The following is a 21,693-nucleotide window of genomic DNA, read 5'->3' on the forward strand; positions in this document are numbered from 1 at the left end:
GGCCTTGAGAAATGGTTTCAGGGTCAGCATTATGGCTTTTGTAAAGAAATTGGTGAGAGTTAGGAACTCTGTAGTACCTATCAGGCTTGAATGGGGCAGGAGGCAGGGAATCCGGATTAAGGCAAGCCTCTGAATAAACATCATCAAGTACGTCCAAGACAGGAGGTATCGCCAGAGGTCTGTGTTGAGGTAACAAAAGAAATTCCCTAAGTCTTTTCTTGGAATCAGAAAAGTCTTGGCCTTCCCAATGGAAGTGTTCCCTCAAGGTGTGCAAGGTTTCCCCAAAAGAAAAATCCTCAGGAGGAGATACAGAAGGAATGGACTGCTCTGCATCAGAATCTTCAAAAGGGGAGTAAGAGTGTTCCTCTACATCAGAATGTTCTGAAAAAATGGAGCCCTGATTAGAAGAGGGAGAATCTTCCTCCACTCTGGGTCTCTTGTCTGGAGGAGGTTGGGAACCCCTGATAAGAGTAATTAAATCTTCAGCCATTTTAAGCATCTGCTTTTTAGGCATGGGGCCTGGGGATGGGCCCTGTGCAACAGGCCTCTTGGGATGCCTGGCTGATTTGGACTTAGTAAAGACCTTAATGGAAAAGGAAGATGAGGGTCTAAAGACACCATGGGTGGAAGTGGACCTGTCCACATTAGGAGGCTCAACACTCACAGTGGCTTCGGTGGTTGTAGTCTCGGTATGGGCCAAGGTACCAGCAGTCTCGGTTACAGAAGACACCGCCAAAGAAGTGTCGGTAGTCAGGGACTGCATAGGCGTCTCGCTGAGAACCGGACCACGTGTAGCCGGTTTTGACGTGGTGTCGATGGGGACCGCGGACCTCGCGTGTCGGTCCTTGTCCTTGCGTATTTTGGACAAAACGCTAGTCGGAGTCTCCGACGACATTTTATAATCAAAGGCTTTACCAAAAAAGTATTGGGCGAACTCCGCCCGACGCTTAATAGTGCGTTTATTGAAAGTAGCGCAAAAGCGACAGCCCGAGACGTCGTGGTCTGGGCCTAAACAAGGTATGCAGAGGGAATGGAAATCCTTATGCGGTATTTGCTTCCCACAAGAAATACAATTGTTAACCTTTTCTGACATCGGTCTGAGGCAAGAAAAGTTTCCCCAACGGGGTACTTAGCTTTAATGAAGACTTCGATTTCCAATTTTTCGTAAATTCAGGAGCTGACCGACCAGCACTTGCAAACTGCTTCTGCTTCGAGCACCGCGCGGCAAAAAAGACTGAAGAAAATGCCGTCGGCTGTGTCTTATATACCCCTGTCGCACTGACATCAGGAAAGAAAGCGACAACAACCAACGCCGGACCTAGACTTTGGAATTCGGCCGACCGAGGACCCGCCTGACGGCAGAGAACCCATCTGTGATTACTGCAGCTGTATGCACGATGAACATCTACTCATGTACCAACTCTTTTGCTCAACGTTTTCTGGAATTCATAAATTCCAACGCCTTGGATCAACTTCTTCACACCCCCACCAGGGGCAGCAATATCCTAGACCTGGTCATTACCAACATGGGCAACTGGTGTTCCACAACAGAGGTCAATTCCTCGTTGGTCAGATCAGACCACAAGCTAATCACCCTAGACGTCCACATCCCGCCCCCACCCCCAATTAAGGAAACCACCGTAAAAAGCTTCTCCAAAGCCAACTTCACACTTTTAAGACAGAAGTGGCAAACTTCATGACACCCATGCAGATGGACAATAGAGGTACGACTGCTGAATCCTACACGAATGCACTTTATAAGCACTTACACAAGTGCATGGATCATTCTATCCCTAACAGAACCAAGATGCTATCCTCCAAAAAAAAGGAAGCCAATCTGGTGGTCCTCTGCCATAATCAAACTCTACAACAGAAGAAAGAAACTGCTGGGGGAAAAAAAAAAAAAAAAAAAAAGGAGTGAAATCCCATGACTGGAGGAACTTCCTGGTCAACCTCAGTAAGAAGCGGAGATCCCTCATAAAATCCTCCAAAGCTAGTTAAGAAAACAAAATTGCCACTGACTCTAAAGACAACCACAAAGCATTTTATAGCTATGTCAAGAATCTCAATGGCAACACTCAGATTTGCTCTGAGTTACAGCACAATGGCACTAAATATACAGAACCAACTGACATTGCCAGCATCCTGGCAGATAGGTTCAGTGCTAACCTTACCCCCCTCTCACCCCCTAGAGGGCCCATCTCTATACTGGAAGAATGCAAAGTTCCTGTAATCACGGCTGCACAGGTAAAAATCACACTCTCCAAAGCCAAGAACACAGCATGCATGGGACCTGACAATATCCCAGGCTGAGTTCTACACGAACTACAGAATGAACTGGCTCCCTACCCAAGTACCATGTGCAATCATAGCCTCACCTCAGGCTTTGTGCCCACTGAATGGCGCACCGCGACGTTATCCCGCTCCACAAAGGGAGAGCAACGATGGACCCCGGGAACTACCGCTCCATTACCCTGACGAGCCTGGTCTGCAAGGCCATGGAACGTATCATCATGGAACTCATAAACAAAGACATTGGTAATGTCCAAACTCTGGACCCTATCCGGTTCAGGTTTGTAAAAGGCAGATCATGTCTCCTAAACCTGACTTGACTTCTTTGAAGCAGTCACCAAAGCCATAGATGAGGGTAAGGTGGTTCAAACAGCTTATCTAGATCTCACCATCCCCCAACTCTGCAATTATAGATAAGCTCATTAAACTAGGTATAAATCCCTATGTCACAAGACTGGTTGCCAACTGGCTCACGGACAGAACCCACACTGTGAAAGTAACAGACTCCAAATCCGACTTCAGACCAATGACAAGTGGAGTACCACAGGGTTCAGTCCTGGGTCCTCTCCTGTTTGGTATCTATTTCTCTGAAGTACAGGCTAACATAGAAGGTCTTTGGCTAGCAAAGTTTGCAGATTACTGCAAACTTAATTGCCATAATTGAAATTCCTAATGATGTGGACATACTACAAAAGGGACTCACTGAGGCAGATGCCTGGTGTCAAAGCCATGGCCTGAAGCTCAGTGCCAAAAAAGTGTATTGTCATCCCCTTTGGTAAAAACTCTGTACCCATGAACTACCACATAAGTGGTAGTCTACTTAATGCCGAAAATGTGATAAGACACCTTGGGACACATGTTAACAGTAGTCTCTCCTTTGATAATCACATCGCTACAGTGGTCAAGAAATCCGTCTACGTGGCTCACCTCATCACAAAATGTTTCTCATCCAGAAAAAAAAGAGGTCATTGTTCCCCTCTACTCATCACTCATTAGACCCATTATAGAGTACAATGCCCCTTTTGGTTATGTACCTCACAAGACATCTACAACTGAAAAGGCCACAGAAATACCTCACAAAGAGGATTACTGGCCTCAAACAGATGCCCTACGCAGACCATCTCAAATAAACCCAGCTTTACTCCGTCGCATATCGCCTACTCAGAGGCGATCTCTGCCTAATATACAAAGCTACGTCAAACCCAGAGCTGTTGGACATGCTCCACTTAAAGAAATCCCAATCCCTCTGAGCTACACGCTTTAGGGACCTAAACCTTATCACCACAATAAACAGAACATGCTGGAGGGATAGATTCCTGTCCCAGAGACTTCCTATACTCTGGAACATTCTACCTATCTTATGTCAAACAGAGCTCCTCATTAGCACTCTTCAAGAAAAATCTTGATGATTGGATGGGAAATAGGAAATTCACCCCAGCAATCACTTCTGTTGCTCTGCTCAACAGGGGCACAGGAAAATAATTTTCTTGGGTGGCGAATGCCAGGGTACCTTTTTGGCTAGGCTTATATAGGCCCTAGGGCTAATAGCCTAGTACCTACCTATGAACTTCTATTATTTTGATTATCTGCGATCTTATCTTAGCATATGAGGCTGGCCAGACTTATGGGTCTGTGGAAGGTCCTCCCTTAAGCAGTGGAATGACTGTAGCTGTTCTCCCATTCACTTGGTACAAAACCTGAATTTAAGACGCATCCAGGGATTTTCTCAGGACCCATCGATGCATAATTTTTTTGCTTTTGATAGCACTTGGGACCTGGTCTTGTTTGATGGCTAGAAGCAAGCCAGTTTCAGGTGCATCTTGCGGGTCAGCTGGAAGGGACATAGGGGTAAAGATAAGAGATAAATTTATTGGCCAGTAGGTTCATTAATATGTTCAGCTTTGGTGTAGGTATTAGGGTCTACTTCATTTCACTGAAAACTCAGTTTGAGAACTCCAGGATCACACTACAGTGGAGAACAGGGCATATACCTTTCAGCGAAATGACTTTCAGTCAAATGAGCTTTCAGTGAATTGTGCTTAGGCAGCTGAGTTTCAGTGAAATGAGTTTTCAATTAAATAAAGTAGACCCAGGTATTATCATTCACAATCTGCTCAGCACATTAATACATGGGCTTTACAGATTAGGAGCAATACTAAAAACGACTTGTGATTGCCTCGGGCTTGGGAAGCTATTTTAGCCTCAAACTGGGCACTGGTGGATTTTATTAAGCTCCTGAGTGGCTTATTTTAGTGAGAAGAACTCTACATTTTAGAAATTACTCTTCTTACATTTGGTCAAAATTATTTTCATTTTACTATAAAGCATGCTGTTATTATAATTCCACCATTAGAGTTTATTTTAGGGTTTGCCCTGCACTTGTTCTTTTGGGGTACAGCTACATCAATGCAACTGTTTTACAGCTAGTGGTGTACATTTTTGTGTATTCAGTGTAGTTAATTGGGTTTAGTGGGAATTTGAAACTTGCCAGTGTATCAGTCAGGATTAGTTAGGTTGTCTTAAAGAAAATTCTAAAGGTACTTCAGGTGGAAGGAATCTCTGGTGTCAGTTTTATTTTGAAGGAGACTGCTTTATGGTCAGACCGACCAAGTGATGAAGATACACAAGGGATGGTGCAAGATGCTTTCATATTAGTAAGGACAAGATCCAAGATGCTATTTCCCCTAGAGGATACTCGGGCTAATAGTTCCAGGGCATTTGTACTGACAAAGTCCAGCAGTCATTATGCTTGTGTACTAGTGGTGGTGTAGGCTTTCCAGTCTATAGTTGGCTAGTTTAAATCATCTAGGTAAATGGTACCGGGTTTAATACGGAGTGATTCTAGTTCCCGCAGATAAGCATTATGGCTTTCTTTTGTCATAGCTAAAATATGGTACAAGACCTTCCTGACCGTTTTTGGACATGAAGTTCTACTCTATCATGCTGCTTTACCAGCCTTGATGAGAGTCTCTTCTGGATGCAGACTGAAACACCTCCACCCTTCTTCTGTGCAGTTGCTACTCTAAACACGTGGAAGGCATTCTAGCCCTGCACAGCCGTTGTTCTCTCCATTATTTTAAACCATGTCTCAGTCACTCCACAGACATTAATGCCCACCAGGGTGAGAAGGGCGTGTAGGGAGTGGAGTTTCTTGTTTAGGCTCCAAGCATTGATCAACAACAACTTCATATCTTCCTTTGCTTGTTTTAAGTTGGTAGGTTTATCAGGTTGGCATTGCATAAAAAAGGCACTATTGGGGTGGACAATGTATTTGCCAATAATCAAAACCCTGAAGGGGACAGATGCAGGCCTTCCCTGGCAAAGCAGCATGGTCTGTCGATCATATCCTCCCAGGCTGACAAATACTGGACTTCCTTTGAGACCAAAAACTACATCAATTGTTGAAGACCATTATTTTTTTTGTTTATATCAAGGCACCATCCTTAAAAAAAGGTATGCAGCTTCTAAATGCTAAGCTCATACCTGCCTTGGACACACAGTCTAAGAGCTCCATCATGTCTCTCTTCATACAGTCCAGGGAGGTACACCTCAATCCACTGACACAAACATGAACTATGACAAAGTCATACAGGTACTTATTTGTTCAAGGACTTTTGTACATGTGTGATCTGACTGATCCTGGCATCAGACAAGCAACTAACCATCACTCTTTCCTTGCTCAGCCTGGTAGGAAACACATCTGTATGTCTTACAATGAAGTCACCTGTAACAAGAATGTTTGGTTGGGTCGATGTCTGCCTTAAGGGCTTAGCATCTCTGACTCTGGGACTCCTTGTGGTACGTAAGAAATGTGCTTAAAATGCTAAGCATGCTTTGTGCCTATGCTGTGTTTTGGAAGTCTTGGAGGTTTAGGCAAATTAATCTTTAGAAATTCAGTACATGATGGATTAAGTGCATTGTGATTGCCTTGGAGAGATGTGATGTGCGGTGTACTGCTAACGATTTTGGTGTCCAATTTTGCTGTGTGAGAGATTTTTGCCTTCAAGGACATTATGTATGCACATCTCTTAAACAACATGCACTTTTACTAGCTTATTAGTTTAGCACTCTACCAGACTTCTTGTAGCAATTATTGTAGCACACAAAAGTGTTACCAGCACTAAACGTTCTACAAGGAAACAGCTCCAGTACTTATTGTTAATGCCCACCCCTCCAGGCATGTCTAAAGGTCAGTTCCCTGTGCTTTCTCCTATTAACCTGGTGAACTTGGGCATCCTGAGGCAATGTAGCAACTGCCTCATGTCCAGTGACAACCCTCTCCTCTTACCTCCCAACACTCAGACTTGCAAGAGATGCACTTGTATATCCAAACTGGAAGCCACGCACTCTCCAGCTAAGACTGTAATAGCTGGTCAAGAGGAGAAGGTCAATACTAGCACCACATCACATGGAACACATAGCCCTCCAGAACACACACCAGCACTGTCTTCACATAAAAGCACAAACTACACACCCACCTTCGCTGAGGCTCTCAGTAAAAATCTACCCAAACAACAGAGACCTCCAAGGCAGTAACACACTCGACCACCACAACACAGCACTAATCACGAGACACAACTCTCCTAAACAGTGTGCCACTCAACCAAAGCTCCTAAGGCAAAACAGCATCCCCAGCACACTAGTCATAGGTGACTCGATAGTGAGGCATATTGATGTCCCACTCACAAGGTTGAATAAGGAAAAGGTAACAGTCAGCTGCCTGTCAGGTGCCAGGATCCGCCACATAGCACACATACTCAGGTCCCTCAACAACAGGTACAAATATGACTCTGTTGTTGTACATGTGGGTGTGAATGACCCAAGACGTACCTCCCTGGACTACATGAAAAGAGACATGGAGGAGCTCTCTGATTATGTAGCCCAAGTGGCATGATCCTAGCCCTGAGTAGCATCCTACCATCACCCAGAATGATACCACAGTACAAGCAGAAAATGACTGATTTCAACAACTGGCTAAGTTTCTGGTGTCATTCTAAGGGGATCCAGTATCTGTCTTCCTGGGATGACATGAATGACAGACCTCGATGCTTTGCCAGAGATGGACTGCATCTGTCACCCATGGGCTTCTGGGTACTGGCTAAGTCTCTTGCCACCCCTTATAGTGCCTTTTATCAGGCGGTGTTCCAAAGACCAAATTACCACCATAACAACTACAAACAAATGCAATCCGAAGGTCATGCTGCTCAATGCTAGAAGTCTAAATCTCAAAATGCACTCGCTCGAAGCACTCCTTAAAATGGAGAACATTTGTGCTGTAACAGAGACCTGGTTCAAGGCAGCAAAAAGCAGCCCTGCACTACCAGGCTATAACTCATTCCACACCTTTCGGCCCCAGAACTTGGACCGAAGCTCCAAAGGCAGTGGTGTTTCCATATTCATAAAGGATGCTCACACCTCCAGACTGGTAGCCCAAGATAATGCATCTGAGATACTTCAGGTGCAGCTAACATTGGGTAAGACAGCGATTCAGGTCGTAGCCCGCTATAGGTCCCAAACCATGTCCCAAGACACACACTCCACATTCCGAAGCACCCTGGAGAATATTAGGGTCCAATCTAACATTCTCATACTGGGCAACTTCAACTACTCCTCCATTAACTGGGAAAACTACTCATGTACTCATATCTGCTCTCTGATTTCATTTCTAACTCCCAAAATGTCTAAGCTACCTCTCAATTGACTGTACAGAGGAAAACATTGCACAAAAAAAAAAAAAAAAATTCTAGATCATTTTTAGAACATTTTTTCTTTAGAATCTTTTAGATTGTTTTTAGAACTTTAAAACGTTATTTTAGTTTGTTGCACTGTTCTTACTATGTATAATTAATATGAGACACTTCTATTGTACCTCTATTATATTTTTATCTTTCATTTGTAACCTTGATTGTACTGCCTTTGGAGCTTTTCTCCCCGGGCCTCCACTGAAAATGGGTACCTCGTGGCCCAGTGGACTTTCCCGGTAATCAAACTGTAATAAATAAATAAATAAAATGTACCGATACACTTACCCAATGCTTTCTGGAATTCATTAATTTCAATACCCTGGACCAGCTCATTCTTGTTCCCCTGCCATAAACAATCTCTACAACAGGAGGAGGAAACTGATGCGGAATAAGGGGAAGTCCCAAGACTGGAAAAACTCCCTTATCAGCCTCAATAAAAGGGTGACATCCCTCATCAAATCCTCTAAAGCTAGCTATGAAAACAGAATTGCAGCAGATAGTAAAGGCACCCATAAGGCCTTCTATAGTTAAGTAAAGAATCTCCACGGCAATACCTAGATTTACTCTGAGCTACTGCACAATGGTACCTCCTATACCAAGCCAACAGATACTGCCAATATACTGGCCGACAGATTCAGTGCCAACTTTACCCCTCTCACCCCCCACCAAAGGGCCAATCACAATACCAATAGATTGCCAGGCACCCAGTATTATTCCTGCACATGTTAAAACAACACTGTAAAAGACCAAGAATATAGCTTCTATGGGACCTGACAATATCCCTGGCTGTGTTCTACATGAACTACAGAGTGAACTGGCACCTCACCTGTGTGCCCTATTCAATCACAGTTTCACCTCAGGCTTTGTCCCCACTGAATGGCACACTGCTACAGTTATCCCTCTCCACAAGGGAGGAGAGACTACAGACCCCGGGAACTATCGCCCCATTAGCTTGACGAGTCTGATATGCAAAGTTATGGTTGCATCATCATGGACCTATTACACAAGAATATAGGGAATGTCCAAACTCTGGATCCTACACAGTTTGGTTTTGTGAAGGGTCGATCATGCCTGCTCAACCTGGTTGACTTCTTTGAGTCGGTCACCAGAGCTATGGATGAAGGCAAGGTGCTTCATACAGCCTACCTTGATCTGCCCAAGGCTTTTGATACCATTCCCCACTCAGGAATATTAGACAAACTCACTAAGCTAGGCATCAACCCCTGTATCACTAGGTGGGTTGCAAACTGGCTCACAGATAGAACCCTCAGTGTGAAAGTAGCGGTCTCCAAGTCAGACTGTCTACCAGTCACGAATGGAGTCCCACAGGGTTTGGTCCTGGGTACTCTCCTGTTTGGTATCTACTTCTCTGACGTCCAGGCCAACATAAAAGGACTCTGGCTGACAAAGTTCACAGATGATTGCAAGTTGGGAGCTATTAACTCCTCAAGTGATGTTGACATCCTACAGAAAGGCCTCAATGAGACCAACGGACTGCTGCCAGAACCATGGCCTTAATCTCAATGCCAAAAAATGTGTCATCATCCCCTTGGGAAAAACTCAATTCCCTTGAATTACCACATCGATGGCAGTCCACTGAACACAGAAAGTGTTATAATAGATCTAGGAACACAGGTTGACAGCAACCTCTCTTCTGACCACCACATTGCCACTGTGGTCAGAAAGTCCTTCTATGTGGCACATTTCATTACTAAGGTTTTGCATCCAGGAAGAAAGAGGCCAACCGTCGAGTACAATGTCCCATTTGGCATGTACCTCACTAGACACCTGCAAAAACCGGAGAGGGCACAAAAGTACTTCACAAAGAGGATCCTAGGCCTTAAACATTTGTCCTATATGGACAGACTAAAAAAACTCCCAACTATTCTCCGTCTCATATCGCCTACTTAGAGGTGATCTCTGCTTGACTTACAAAGCCATGTTTGACCCAGCTCTGTTAGAAATGCTACATCTAAAGAAGTTCCAATCCCTCCGCACCACACACTCCAGAGACCTCAACCTCATTACCACAATCAACAGCACTTGCTGAGGGACAGATTTATAACTCAGAGACTGCCCATGCTATGGAATGGACTTCCCACACATGTCAAGCAGAGCACCTCACTGGCCCTTTTCAAGTGGAATCTTGATGAGTGAATGGGAAATAAAAAATTCACCCCAGGGATCACTCCAGTGGCTCTAATTGACAGAGGCACTAGGAACTAAGGTCGGGTGGCAAGATGCCAGGGTAATCCTATGGGCTAGGCTTGTAAAGACTCCAGGGCCATTACCTTAGTACTCACCTATGAATGACCGCGTGTGTCGGTCCTTATCCTTTCGTTTTTTGGGTAAATGTGCTGTCGGAAGCTCCGACGGCATGATATAACAAAAATTGTCCCCAAAAAATTCCTCTGCAAACTCTGCCCGACGCCTAAGAGTGTGTTTATTGAAGGAAGCACAGGCTGAACAGGCCGAGACGTCGTGGTCTGGGCCTAGACAGGGTAAGCAGTAAGAGTGGAAATCCTTATGAGGTATTTGTTTCCCACAAGATAAACAATTATTAACTTTAAGCGTTTGATCTGACATCGGCTGAGGCAAGAAAGAGTCCCCAACGGGGTACTTAGCTTTTTTGAAGTCTTCGGTAGCTGAAATCACAGGAGCTGGCCGACCGGCACTTGCGAACTGCTTCTGCTTCGGGCACCTCGCGGCAAGAAAGACTGAGGAACATGGCGTCGGCTGACGCTTTTATACCCCGAGCGCTGTGACGTCGGGAAAAGGGCGACATCAGCCGACGCCGGACCCAGACTTTGGAATCCGGCCGACCGAAGGGCTGCCGGAGGCAGGACAACCCATATGTAAGGACTGCAGATGCATCCTTGAAGGACATCCTATGAACATGTTATGCTGTTTGAGAAACAGATGATCGTCCAACAGCATGAGATGATTCTTACAATGTTTCAAGATACCAATCTCAATCAGGCTGGCTAAAAAAGTTCTGAGGGAGTGCATGTCCATGACAATGAAAGGGATGACTCTGCTGGGGGGGGGGGGTTAACTATATAACTAGAACTGCTTGGAATTTGGTTTTAGAATAATGTTTGAGTGGACTTGCTACTGAGTACTTAAGTTCAATACAAAACAGCTAGCCTAGAAACAATTATGCCAATAGCAAGAACCAGTAAACTAATTACAGCAAAAAAAATCACTAATTTGATAAGAAAATCAGTGCAAGCAGTATTAGAACACTCAGCATTAAGTAATTTTATCAAACGTCCTTCAGCCTGGTGAGTAGTTTAAGGGGAAAGACTACAACATGATACTTGCATGCTTAATGTCAAGAACCAATAAACAGGGAAAGGGAGGGAATTATGTTGTCAAATTATCATAAGGGGCAGGCAACAGCAATTAGACCATCAGTTGTGAGCTGACTGGCCTGGAAATGCCTTAATGCAAGGAGAAGTCCTGAAGTAGCCTGTCATATACTCAGTACACAAGAATGAATGTAGGGTTTACTAACAAACCACTTAAACAGCAAAAATGCAAGGCAACTATGTACTTGAATTACTAATAAAGGCTTAAAGAGACCTTAGCTAAAGTAGACACAGACTGTTGAAATGAATAAAGTCAGATCAAGAAATGAAAACATTTACCTGTGTTTTTCTATAATGGAATTATTACAATGCCATGGATAGAACTGCATTTAAGGTAAGAGAACAATAAACTTGAAATTACTAAAGGCAGTAAGGCACCTCTGTTAAGCCAAACTTGTGCATTAATCATACCTCTCAACCTCTTAGCACAAGAAATTTAGAGAAAGCCAAAAATAATACAGGAACCAAAATTAGGGACAGACTTTTATTTCCCTTATTAACTTTAAAAGTTGCTGGAATAAAAAGGTGTTGTGTTCCCATGCAATTTGTGAAGGATATGAAGTCTGAAACTTAAATGTTGGTCATTATTTAGTGAATTTAATCCACACTGACTTGGCAGAAAACCACAAATTTTATGATACCAAGAAAATTAGGTGAAAATCTGGACAGCTGAGTATGGCAATAATAAAGGGGGCACCCCATTTTTCCAAAATAAATGATCTAGAAATCATTCAATGATATAGGATGACGTACCACTACTAATGGTGAATGGCCTTCAGTTTGAATATTTGCACTTCAACTGTCACTACTGAGCTAGTGCAATACATGAAAGCCACATGCAAAAATGTACCCAGGGAAAGCCCAACTGTACTTCTTATAGTGAAACAAAATTGTTTTTCCAAGTTTTTAAGGAGAAGTATGTCTCACCTGGAATGAGGGCAGTAGTGATGACAATATCCACTTCTTGGCACTGTTTAGCAAATAGCTTCATTTCTGCTTCAATAAACTCCTTAGACATTTCTTTAGCATACCCTCCTACTCCTTCACCAGATTCCTTAAAATCCACCTCCAAAGGTTCAGCACCAATAGACTTGAACTGTTCTAAAGCTGCAGCTCTGTAGAAGGAACAGTAAACACATCAGCCATTTAACTCCATAAAACTGCAAACAGCTTTACCCTTTTTGAATGCCTTTTCATACACAAACTGTTACAAAAAAAGATGTACTCAAACAGGCTACCACCCTGCAGACTCTTATTTGTAGGCATCCAAATAAGTATTCTTTCAGGAATACAAAGTATAACACACATGTGACTCTTTCCTATGCTCTGAAATGCACGAATAAGGAAGGTATTCACGTGCATGATGAAAACAAAACAATGTTTAACAGTCTCTAGGGATTACTTGGGCAAAGAAAGCATAACTTAACTCGGCTTCTTAAACAATTTGAAAAGTTTAAACAATGATCACGTGATGATTTTTTAAAATGTGTGCTAAATATGGCCACGGATTTTTTTTCATCATCTGCATTTACCGCCAGTTATAATCTCAAATAGTCATCCACGTTACAGTGTGACAGCTCTCCAGCAGAACATATAATGTAAAAATTAACTGCTTAAGCATGTATATTTTTCTACTTATGCAGCTATTTATTTCATTATTAACATACAATAGAATCAGCTATTTATTTTTACTCATACTCCAGGTCCCATGCTTACAACATTTACTATTTTATTAATTCAGCCTTCCAGGTTGAATCTACTTTCTATATAAGGTAACACCCTTCACAATTTAATATGTTATATATGGAGGGGAAAGTGTGATTAGAGACAAGGCTACATTGATTAATCAAATTCTTCTTTAGCATCTATAAATGTAGCCTTAGCACTTGGACTGTACCTTAAAAATCTCAGCCAAGCTGCTAGCAGTTTTAAGTTTTATACTTAGTTTAGAAATAAAGCTCTTATTTTCATTCATATTATCTGGCTTTTAGTTGTGTTCATAAAAATATGTTTTATTTTACCAAGATGGAACTATGCATAAATACAATCTCAAACATGTCTACCATCTATATGACAAGCAACCAAAAAAACTGAAAAATGAAAAGCACTCATCTTGCATGGCACTCATGAGTTTAAACACAATACTCTCCTCCTCTTCCTCTCTTAACATATACTAATTAATCTGATCATGTGCTCAGCAAGTATTAATATGAAAGAAACCATTATTGTCATATTTTGTATACTACAGCTACATGCTCATAGGTATGTACACTAGGCTAGCTACCCTTGCAGGCCATTTTAAGCCAAACCAGTTTCCCTTTTTGTGCTCAAATTAACCTGTCCCATTTGGTTACAGATTGGCCTTACCCGTCCCATGATCGATAAAAAGAAGTTATGTCTTACCATAATGTTCCATCTGTGTTGTCAAACATCACTTATCCTTGACTGTGGGTTCGGTTCCAGATCTTAGAATTGACTAAGCTGTTATTCCGGCTCACGCCTTCCAAAAAACTCTGGAGCTTAACCTTACCCATAATGCTCCTCTGAAGATTACCCCAGATCGAGTTTGCAAAAGATAGTGACAGACAGGAATAACAGATCAGAGACCATATATCTGTATTCATAAAAAGAAAAAAACAAATCTATTGGGACAGATCCGTTCCACCAAGAAGCCCAAAAGGCAGGGGGAAGGAGGGTGAGAATGTCAAGGATAAGTGAAGACCGACAACACAGATGGAACGTTATGGGAGACACAAACACAACATCAATGGGACCAGACGGTGTCCCGGGCTGCATCCTACATGAACTCCAAGAAGAGCTAAACCCAAACATAAAACTACTGTTCAATCTCAGCCTTACTACAGGATATGTACCCAAAGAGTGGCGTACAGCAACAGTGGTCCCTCTCCACAAAGGTGGTGCCTCAACGGATCCTGGAAACTATCGCCCCATAAGCCTGACTAGCTTGGTCTGCAAAGCTATGGAAAGGATCATCATGGACCTCATAAATAAAGATCTTGGGGACCTACAGACACTGGATCCTACCCAGTTCGGCTTTGTTAAGGGCAGATCCTACCTCTTAAACCTGGTTGATTTCTTTGAAACAGTCACCATGGCCATTGACGAGGGGAAGGTGGTCCACACAGCCTACCTGGACCTCGCAAAAGCCTTCGATACAATACCCCACTCGGGCATTATAGATGAGCTCACCAGCTTAAATATAAACCCCTATATCACTAGATGGGTTGCAAACTGGCTCAAGGACAGAACCCACATGGTTAGAATTGCTGGAGCCATGTCAAACTCCAAACCAGTTAAAAGTTGCGTCCCACATGGCTCAGTCCTGGGACCTCTCTTGTTCGGTATATATTTCTCGGAGGTACAGGCCAACATGGAAGGACTGTGGCTGACCAGGTTCGCAGATGACTGCAAAAGTACAATTTTGTACCTACCATAAATGTAGATGTTCGAGTGTACACCCTGCTGCAGTCATCACACTTGGGTTATCCTGTCGTCATGCAGTCCCACAGTCGGCCGGAATTCCAAAGTCTTGGTCCGGCGTCGGTTGTTGTCACTTCTTCCCTGACATCAGTGCGCCAGGGGTATATATATTGCAACCGACGCCATTTTCTTCAGTTTTTCTTGCCCCAGCTGTCAGGTGCCCCCAAAAAGGTGGTCAGTAATTAGTACCAAATTGAGTAAATTTTGCAAAAACACAAAATCCCTCCAGCTATAGGCAAATACATCAGGAAGGTATTGTAGAGATTTTAGCCAGTTAGTTCAGCGGGGATGGAGGGAGGGTAACCTGGACTGTAGCAGGGTGTACACTCGAACATCTACATTTATGGTAGGTACAAAACTGTCCTGTGTTCATCGTGTTACCCTGCTGCAGTCATCACACTTGGGTTGAATCCCAAAGCTAAGGATGGGTGGAGGAATCATAGAGGGTTATTGGAGGCTAGAAGGCCCTGCAGAACTGCAGTGGCAAAGCCAGCTCTAGTCTTAGAGTAAAGTGGTAAGTGATAGTGTTTGGTAAAGGTGTATACTGAACTCCAAGTTGCAGCTTCCAAAATCTCCCTGGTTGGAACCCCCCTGAGGAAGGCTGTAGATGTAGCTGTTGCCCTGGTAGAGTGGGGCCTAATGGTAGCAGGAACTGGTTTTCCATGATGGGTATAGCAAAAACGAATGCACTGTCCTGTCAATTTGGAAAATGGTTTGTTTTGATATAGCCTTCCCTTGTGAAGCTGTAGCATAGGATACAAAGAGCTGGTCAGATTTTCTGAAAACCTTAGTTTTATCCAAGTAGTAACAAAGTTGCCTGTGAATGTCCAAGGAATGCAGGAGTCTTTCTCCTTTGTTCTGTGGATTTGGGAAGAAGGTGGGTAAGTGGATGGTTTGATTTAAAGCCACACTGGAAACCACCTTAGGCATGAAGGAAGGATTAGTTCGTAGAGAAACTCTGTCTTGATGGAAAATGAGGAAAGGTTCCACTGCCATTAGTGCAACTCTGAGACTCTTCTAGCTGAAGTTATTGCTAGCAGCAGGGCAGTCTTCCATGACAGAAACTGTAAATCTGCAGACAAAGCTGGTTCAAAGGGAGGTAGCGTAAGTTTTTTCCAGAACAAAATTGAGGTCCCATGTTGGTGTAGATGCTCTTCTGGGGGGCCTAATGTTTTTTGCCCCTCTGCGGAATTGTCTTAGAAGTGGATGCGAAAATAAGGGTGGATCAGTGTTGTAGTGGGCTGAAATAGCTGATGCATGGATTTTAATGGAAGAAAAAGAAAGTCCTTTGTGCAACATCTCAGTTAAGTACTGTAGAATCTGAGGCATGTGAGGCTGAAGTGTGTCTTGGTCTTTAGCTTGGTTCCAGGCACAAAACCTTTTCCATTTGTCCGAATAGGCCTTCCTGGTGCTGGGCCTCCTAGCTTCCAGAATAACATCCATAACTGCTTGGGAAAGAGGAGCTGGTTGGATGCTTAGGTGATTTGCCATGCAGCCAGATTTAAGGTTTTGAAATGGCTGTGAAGAATCTGATTGTTTTGCTGTGTGAGCAAATGGGCAATTTGTGGTAAAATCCAAGGTGGGCCCTGGGCCATATTCCTCAAAAGTGGGTACCAGTGCTGGCGTGGCTAGTCTGGGACTATGAGCATCAGTCATGGTCTCTCCTTTCTGACTTTCAAAAGCACCTTTGTGAGGAGAGGCAATGGAGGGAAGGCATATACTGTCAGGTTTTTCCAACTGAATGAGAGTGCGTCCACTTTCCAAGCTTGGTGGTGCAGTGTCCTTGTACAAAATTTTGTTAGTTGATAGTTTTGAGGACTGGTAAACAGGTCTATGTCTGGAAGGCCCCATTTTTGAGTTATCATTGCAAATACTTGTGGATCCAGTTTCCACTCATGGGGATCCACGATGTTTCTGCTGAGGTCGTCTGCCAATGTGTTCTTTTTTCCTGGCAGGAATTGAGCTTGTAACTGAACTTGGTAAGCCAGAGCTGTGTTCCACAAGGTCATTGCTTGCCTGCATAGAGGGTAGGAGTGTGTACCCCCAAGTTTGTTTATGTACCACATTACTGTGGTGTTGTCCATCCTTATTGTAAGTTGTCCTGGATGTAATAGATTCTTGAAGGGTGTCAAAGCATTCTGTACAGCTAGCATCTCTTTTTGATTGATGTGCAGATTCCTTTGATCTGCAGTCCACATGCCTTGAACGCACTGTCCTGCCATGTGTGCCCCCCCTGGTGTAGTCCGATGCATCTGTTGTCATAGTTTGCCTGGCTGGGGGCAAGGTGAAAGGCTGACCCGTGTTGAGGTGACATGCCTGTGACCACCATAGAAGCTCCTGTTGTAGGCAGGGAATGAGAGATATCATTGTGTCCAAGCTGTGGCTGTGTTGAGACCATACGCTTTTTAGGTACCACTGTAATTTCCTCATATGCAGCTTTGCAAATGGTATTAGTAGTATGCAAGATGCCATGAAGCCCAAGGCCTGCAGAATTTTTCTTGCAGGTAGATGGGTCTTTGTTGCCATTGTTTTGAAATATTGAGTCAGTTGTAGTTGTTTGTCTGGCGTCAGATAAGCCTTCTGGGCCGTTGTATTCAAGCTGGCACCCAGGAATGTCATATTTTGTGAGGGTACTAGTTTTGATTTCTTTTCATTTACTGTGTACCCCAGGCAACTTAGAAGATGTTTTACAAAAGCCAGATGTCGAAAGAGGATGTCCTTGCTTTCTGCTTGGATGAGGCAGTCGTCCAGGTATGGGTATATTTGAATTCCTCTTTGCCTGCAGTATGCAATTACTGGTGCCAGGCATTTTGTGAAGACCCTGGGCGCAGTAGATAAGCCAAAGGGCAGTGCAGAGAATTGGTAATGGGGTGAACCTGCAATGAAACGGAGGTATCTTCTGCAACTTTGTCTGATAGGGACATGCAGGTATGCCTCCTTGAGGTCCAACGTTACTAGCCATGCTTTCTTGCCCAACATGGGAAGAAGCTGCTGTAGTGTTAGCATCTTGAATTTGGGTACTTGTAAGAAGGTGTTTAGAATTGAAAGGTCCAGAATTGGTCTCCAGGCATTGTCCTTTCTGGGAACTAGAAAGCGTCTTGAGTAAAATCCTTGGCCTTGCTCTCGAGTAGGTACCAGTTGAATGGCTCTCATGTCCATGAGAGCTGTAATTTGTTTTTGTGCCTCTGCCCATTGATTTTGTGGCAGGTTTGGCATTCCTCTTTTCATTGGCAAGGTGTGAAAATGGAATCTGTATCCTCATGAAATTATGTCTAGGACCCATTTGTCCTTTGTGACAATGTGCCAGTTGTCTGAAAAAAGTGCAAGTTTTCCTCCCAAGGGGGCTGCCAAGAGAATGTTGCTTGGCAAGATGAGGTGCAAGTCATTGAGTTTGCTTTCTGGTAGGTTGGGACCCGTCTTCTCCTCCCTTCTGTGTTGCAGTGCCCCATTGTCGAGGTTTGTACTGGGCTTGTGGTTGTCCTCTGCCTCTTGGACGTCTGTATTTACCTCTCTGTGGTCTGTCAGTAGCTGGAAAGGACCAATTTTTTGTTGGCCAATTTCTGCTGAAGCAAGGGGGCTGTACCTGTAGGAAATCTTTGACTGTCTGCATAGATTTTGCCTTATCCTCCATTTTCTTTAAGACTTCTTCTGCTTTAACTCCAAAAAGAACATCCTGCTGTAAGGGAGCATCTAGAAGCTTTGCTTTAACATGATCAGGCAGAGTTTGTTCCTTTAACCAAGCATGCCTACGTATAACAGACCCAGTGACAGCTGCTCTGCAGGAGGCCTCCAGAGAATCAAACCCACATTGTAAGGTGCGTTTGCCCACCTGTTCAATTGCATGCAACAGATCCTGCATTTCTTTCAATTCAGACTGTTGAGGGAGAGTGGTGATTCTTTGCTTTAACTGAGAGATTAGAAATTGCTGATACTTAAGCATGTGAAATTGGCAATTTAGTGCCCTCATAGCTAGAGTGGCTGAGGTGTCAACCTTTTTCCCCCATCTGTCTAGTGCTCTGGAATCCCTTTCAGAGGGTACAGGATTTTTAGCCATAGAAGCCTTAGCCCCTTTGGGACCCTGGGAGATTGTCTCTGGGTCAGCAACAGGATTTTATATAGAAATTTATGGGAATCAGGCACTCTGTAATATCTGTCAGGCTTGGCCGGAGCAGGAGGTAGAGAGTCTGGGTTCAAACTGGATTCTAAGTAAACATCATCCACAATGTCTAACACGGGTGGGATGGCAAGTGGTCTGTGCTGGGGGAGTAAAAGAAACTCTCTGAGCCTTTTCTTCGAGTCAGAGTAGTCCTGACCTTCCCAGTGGAAATGTTCCCTCATAGTGTGTAAAGTTTCCCCAAAGGAATAGTCTTCAGGAGGAGAAGCTGAGGGAATGGAATCCTCAGCATCAGAATCTTCATAAGGTGAGAAGGAGTAATCTTGGTCTTCAGTGGAGGCTGATGAAATGGACACTTGTTCAGAGGATGCATAATCTTCCTCTTGTCTAGGCCTTTTGTCAGGAGGAGGCTGGGAACCCCTGATTAAAGAGATCAAATCTTCAGCCATTTTGAGCATCTGTTTCTTAGGCATGGGGCCTTGAACAGGGGACTGAAGTGCAGTCCTTTTAGATTTAATAGGAGTCTTCGTCTTAGGATACGTTTTAATGGTAAGCATTGTCAGTCTGAAAATGCCTTCAGAAACCGAAGGCGTTTCAGCAGCACCTGCATCTTTATCAGCAATGTCGTCGGTAGGGCCTGAACAAAATGGCTGTGTCGGCCTGGTACATTCCGTCAAAAGTTCCGAAGCGGTCTCGGGTTCCAAATCTGCGGTAGTCCGGGGCTGCGTCGGAGCCTCACTGAGGACCGGAGAACCGGAGACCGGACCAGCTGAGGCCTCGGAATCTGGCTTAGGCCTGGGCTGTCTGTCCTTATCCTTGCGTTTTTTGTGCACGCTGGTAGTCGGTTGCTCCGACGGCATACTGTAATTAAATTTTCTACCGAAGTAGTGTTGTGCGAAATCAAAGCATCTTTTAATAGTACGTTTATTAAACCTAGCACAAAAACGACAACTAGTGACGTCGTGGTCTGGGCCTAGGCAAGGTATGCAATAAGAATGAAAATCCTTATGAGGTATTTGCTTCCCACAAGAAATACAATTGTTAACTTTTTCTGACATCGGTCTAAGGCAAGAAAAGTTTCCCCAACGGGGTACTTAGCTTTATAGAAGACTTCGGTCTGAAATTCAAATTCGAAAATCTCAGGAGTCAGCCGACCGGCACTTGCGAACTGCTTCTGCTTCAGGCACCGCGCGGCAAGAAAGACTGAAGAAAATGGTGTCGGTTGCAATATATATATCCCTGGCGCACTGACGTCAGGGAAGAAGCGACAACAACCGATGCCGGACCAAGACTTTGGAATTCCGGCCGACTGCGGGACCGCCTGACGACAGGATAACCCAAGTGTGATGACTGCAGCAGGGTAACACGATGAACATCTGGGCGCCATAATCGACTCTACAGCCAACACAAGCATTCTCCAAAAGGGCCTCATAGAAACAGACAACTGGTGCCAGAGCCATGGCCTCAAGCTAAACGCCAAAAAGTGTATAGTCATCCCCTTTGGCAAAAACAGTGCACAAATTACCACATAGGTGGTAATCCATTAAGTACAGAAGTAGTAATTAGGGACCTGGGGACCCAAGTTGATAGCAATCTCTCATTTGACAACCACGTGGCCAAAGTGGATAGAAAAACATTTTATATAGCTCACCTAATCATGAAGGGATTCACATCTAGATCAGGGGAGATCATTGTGCCTCTTTACTCATTCCTCATCAGGCCGATAATTGAGTACAATGCCCCTTTTCGGATGAACCTTACCAGACACCTGCAGCAACTGGAAAGACCCCAAAAGTACCTCAACAAGAGGATCAAAATGCTCAAACAGATGCCATATGCTGCCCGGTTAAAGAAACTCCAGCTCTACTCAGTGGCATACCGCCTGCTCAGAGGCGATCTGTGCCTGACGTATAAAGCCATGTCCAACCCGGAATTAATGGACATGCTGCACCTCAGAAAATCCAAATCCCATCGAGCTACGCGCTCGAGAGACTTGAACCTCAGCACTGAAATAAATAGGACATGCTGGAGGGACAGATTCATAACCAAGAGGCTCCCTTCACTCTGGAATAAAATCCCAGTCCAGGTTAGGCAGAGTCCCTCACTGACTCTCTTCAAGAGGAATCTTGATGAGTGGATGGGAGATCGTAGGTTTACCCCGGGTATCACTTCTGTGTCACTGTTAGACAGAGGCACAATATACTAACCTCGAAAAAGGGCATAGCAAAATTAATTTAAAATGGGTGGCGAAAGCCAAACACACTCTGACTAGGCTTATAATTGCCCTAGGGCAGATAGCCTAGTATGAACAACTTCTTAATCTGATGTTGTCAATCTTCACTTAGTCTTTGACTGTGGGAAAGAGTCCCCAGCTACCTAAATCTTGGGAGGTCACACGGATGTATACACCTGAGCACCACCAAACCAAATGATGCTTGTCCTCTGGAGACCAGATCCAGCTTGTAATTTGTAACAAAGGTATGTGGGGATGCCCAAGCAGCTGCTGCACATATAAAGTCTATAGAAGCTCTGGAATGAAAGACTGCAGAAGCAGCTATTGCCCTTGTTGAATGTGCTTTTACAGGTCCTGGTAGTTGCACTTTCCTTTTGTTATAAATGAAGGTTACACAGTCCTTGAGCCATTTAACCAGGGTAACCTTAGAAACTGGTT

At 44.0% G+C, this 21,693-nt stretch overlaps 1 protein-coding gene across 2 annotated transcripts in view; it reads right to left on the reverse strand.

Annotated features, from left to right (window-relative positions):
* NNT (nicotinamide nucleotide transhydrogenase) overlaps positions 1-21,693 on the reverse strand; it is a 1,308,245-nt gene that overhangs the window by 911,058 nt on the left and 375,494 nt on the right. For both annotated transcript variants that reach the window (XM_044076912.1, XM_044076918.1), the window contains exon 7: positions 12,335-12,522. In XM_044076912.1, the coding sequence (XP_043932847.1) occupies positions 12,335-12,522 (188 nt within the window). The remainder of the gene's footprint in view (positions 1-12,334; positions 12,523-21,693) is intronic.

The sequence above is a fragment of the Protopterus annectens genome, chromosome 1.part1 (genome assembly GCF_019279795.1).
Source record: "Protopterus annectens isolate FY-2018-M chromosome 1.part1, PAN1.0, whole genome shotgun sequence".
NCBI lineage: Eukaryota > Metazoa > Chordata > Ceratodontiformes > Protopteridae > Protopterus > Protopterus annectens.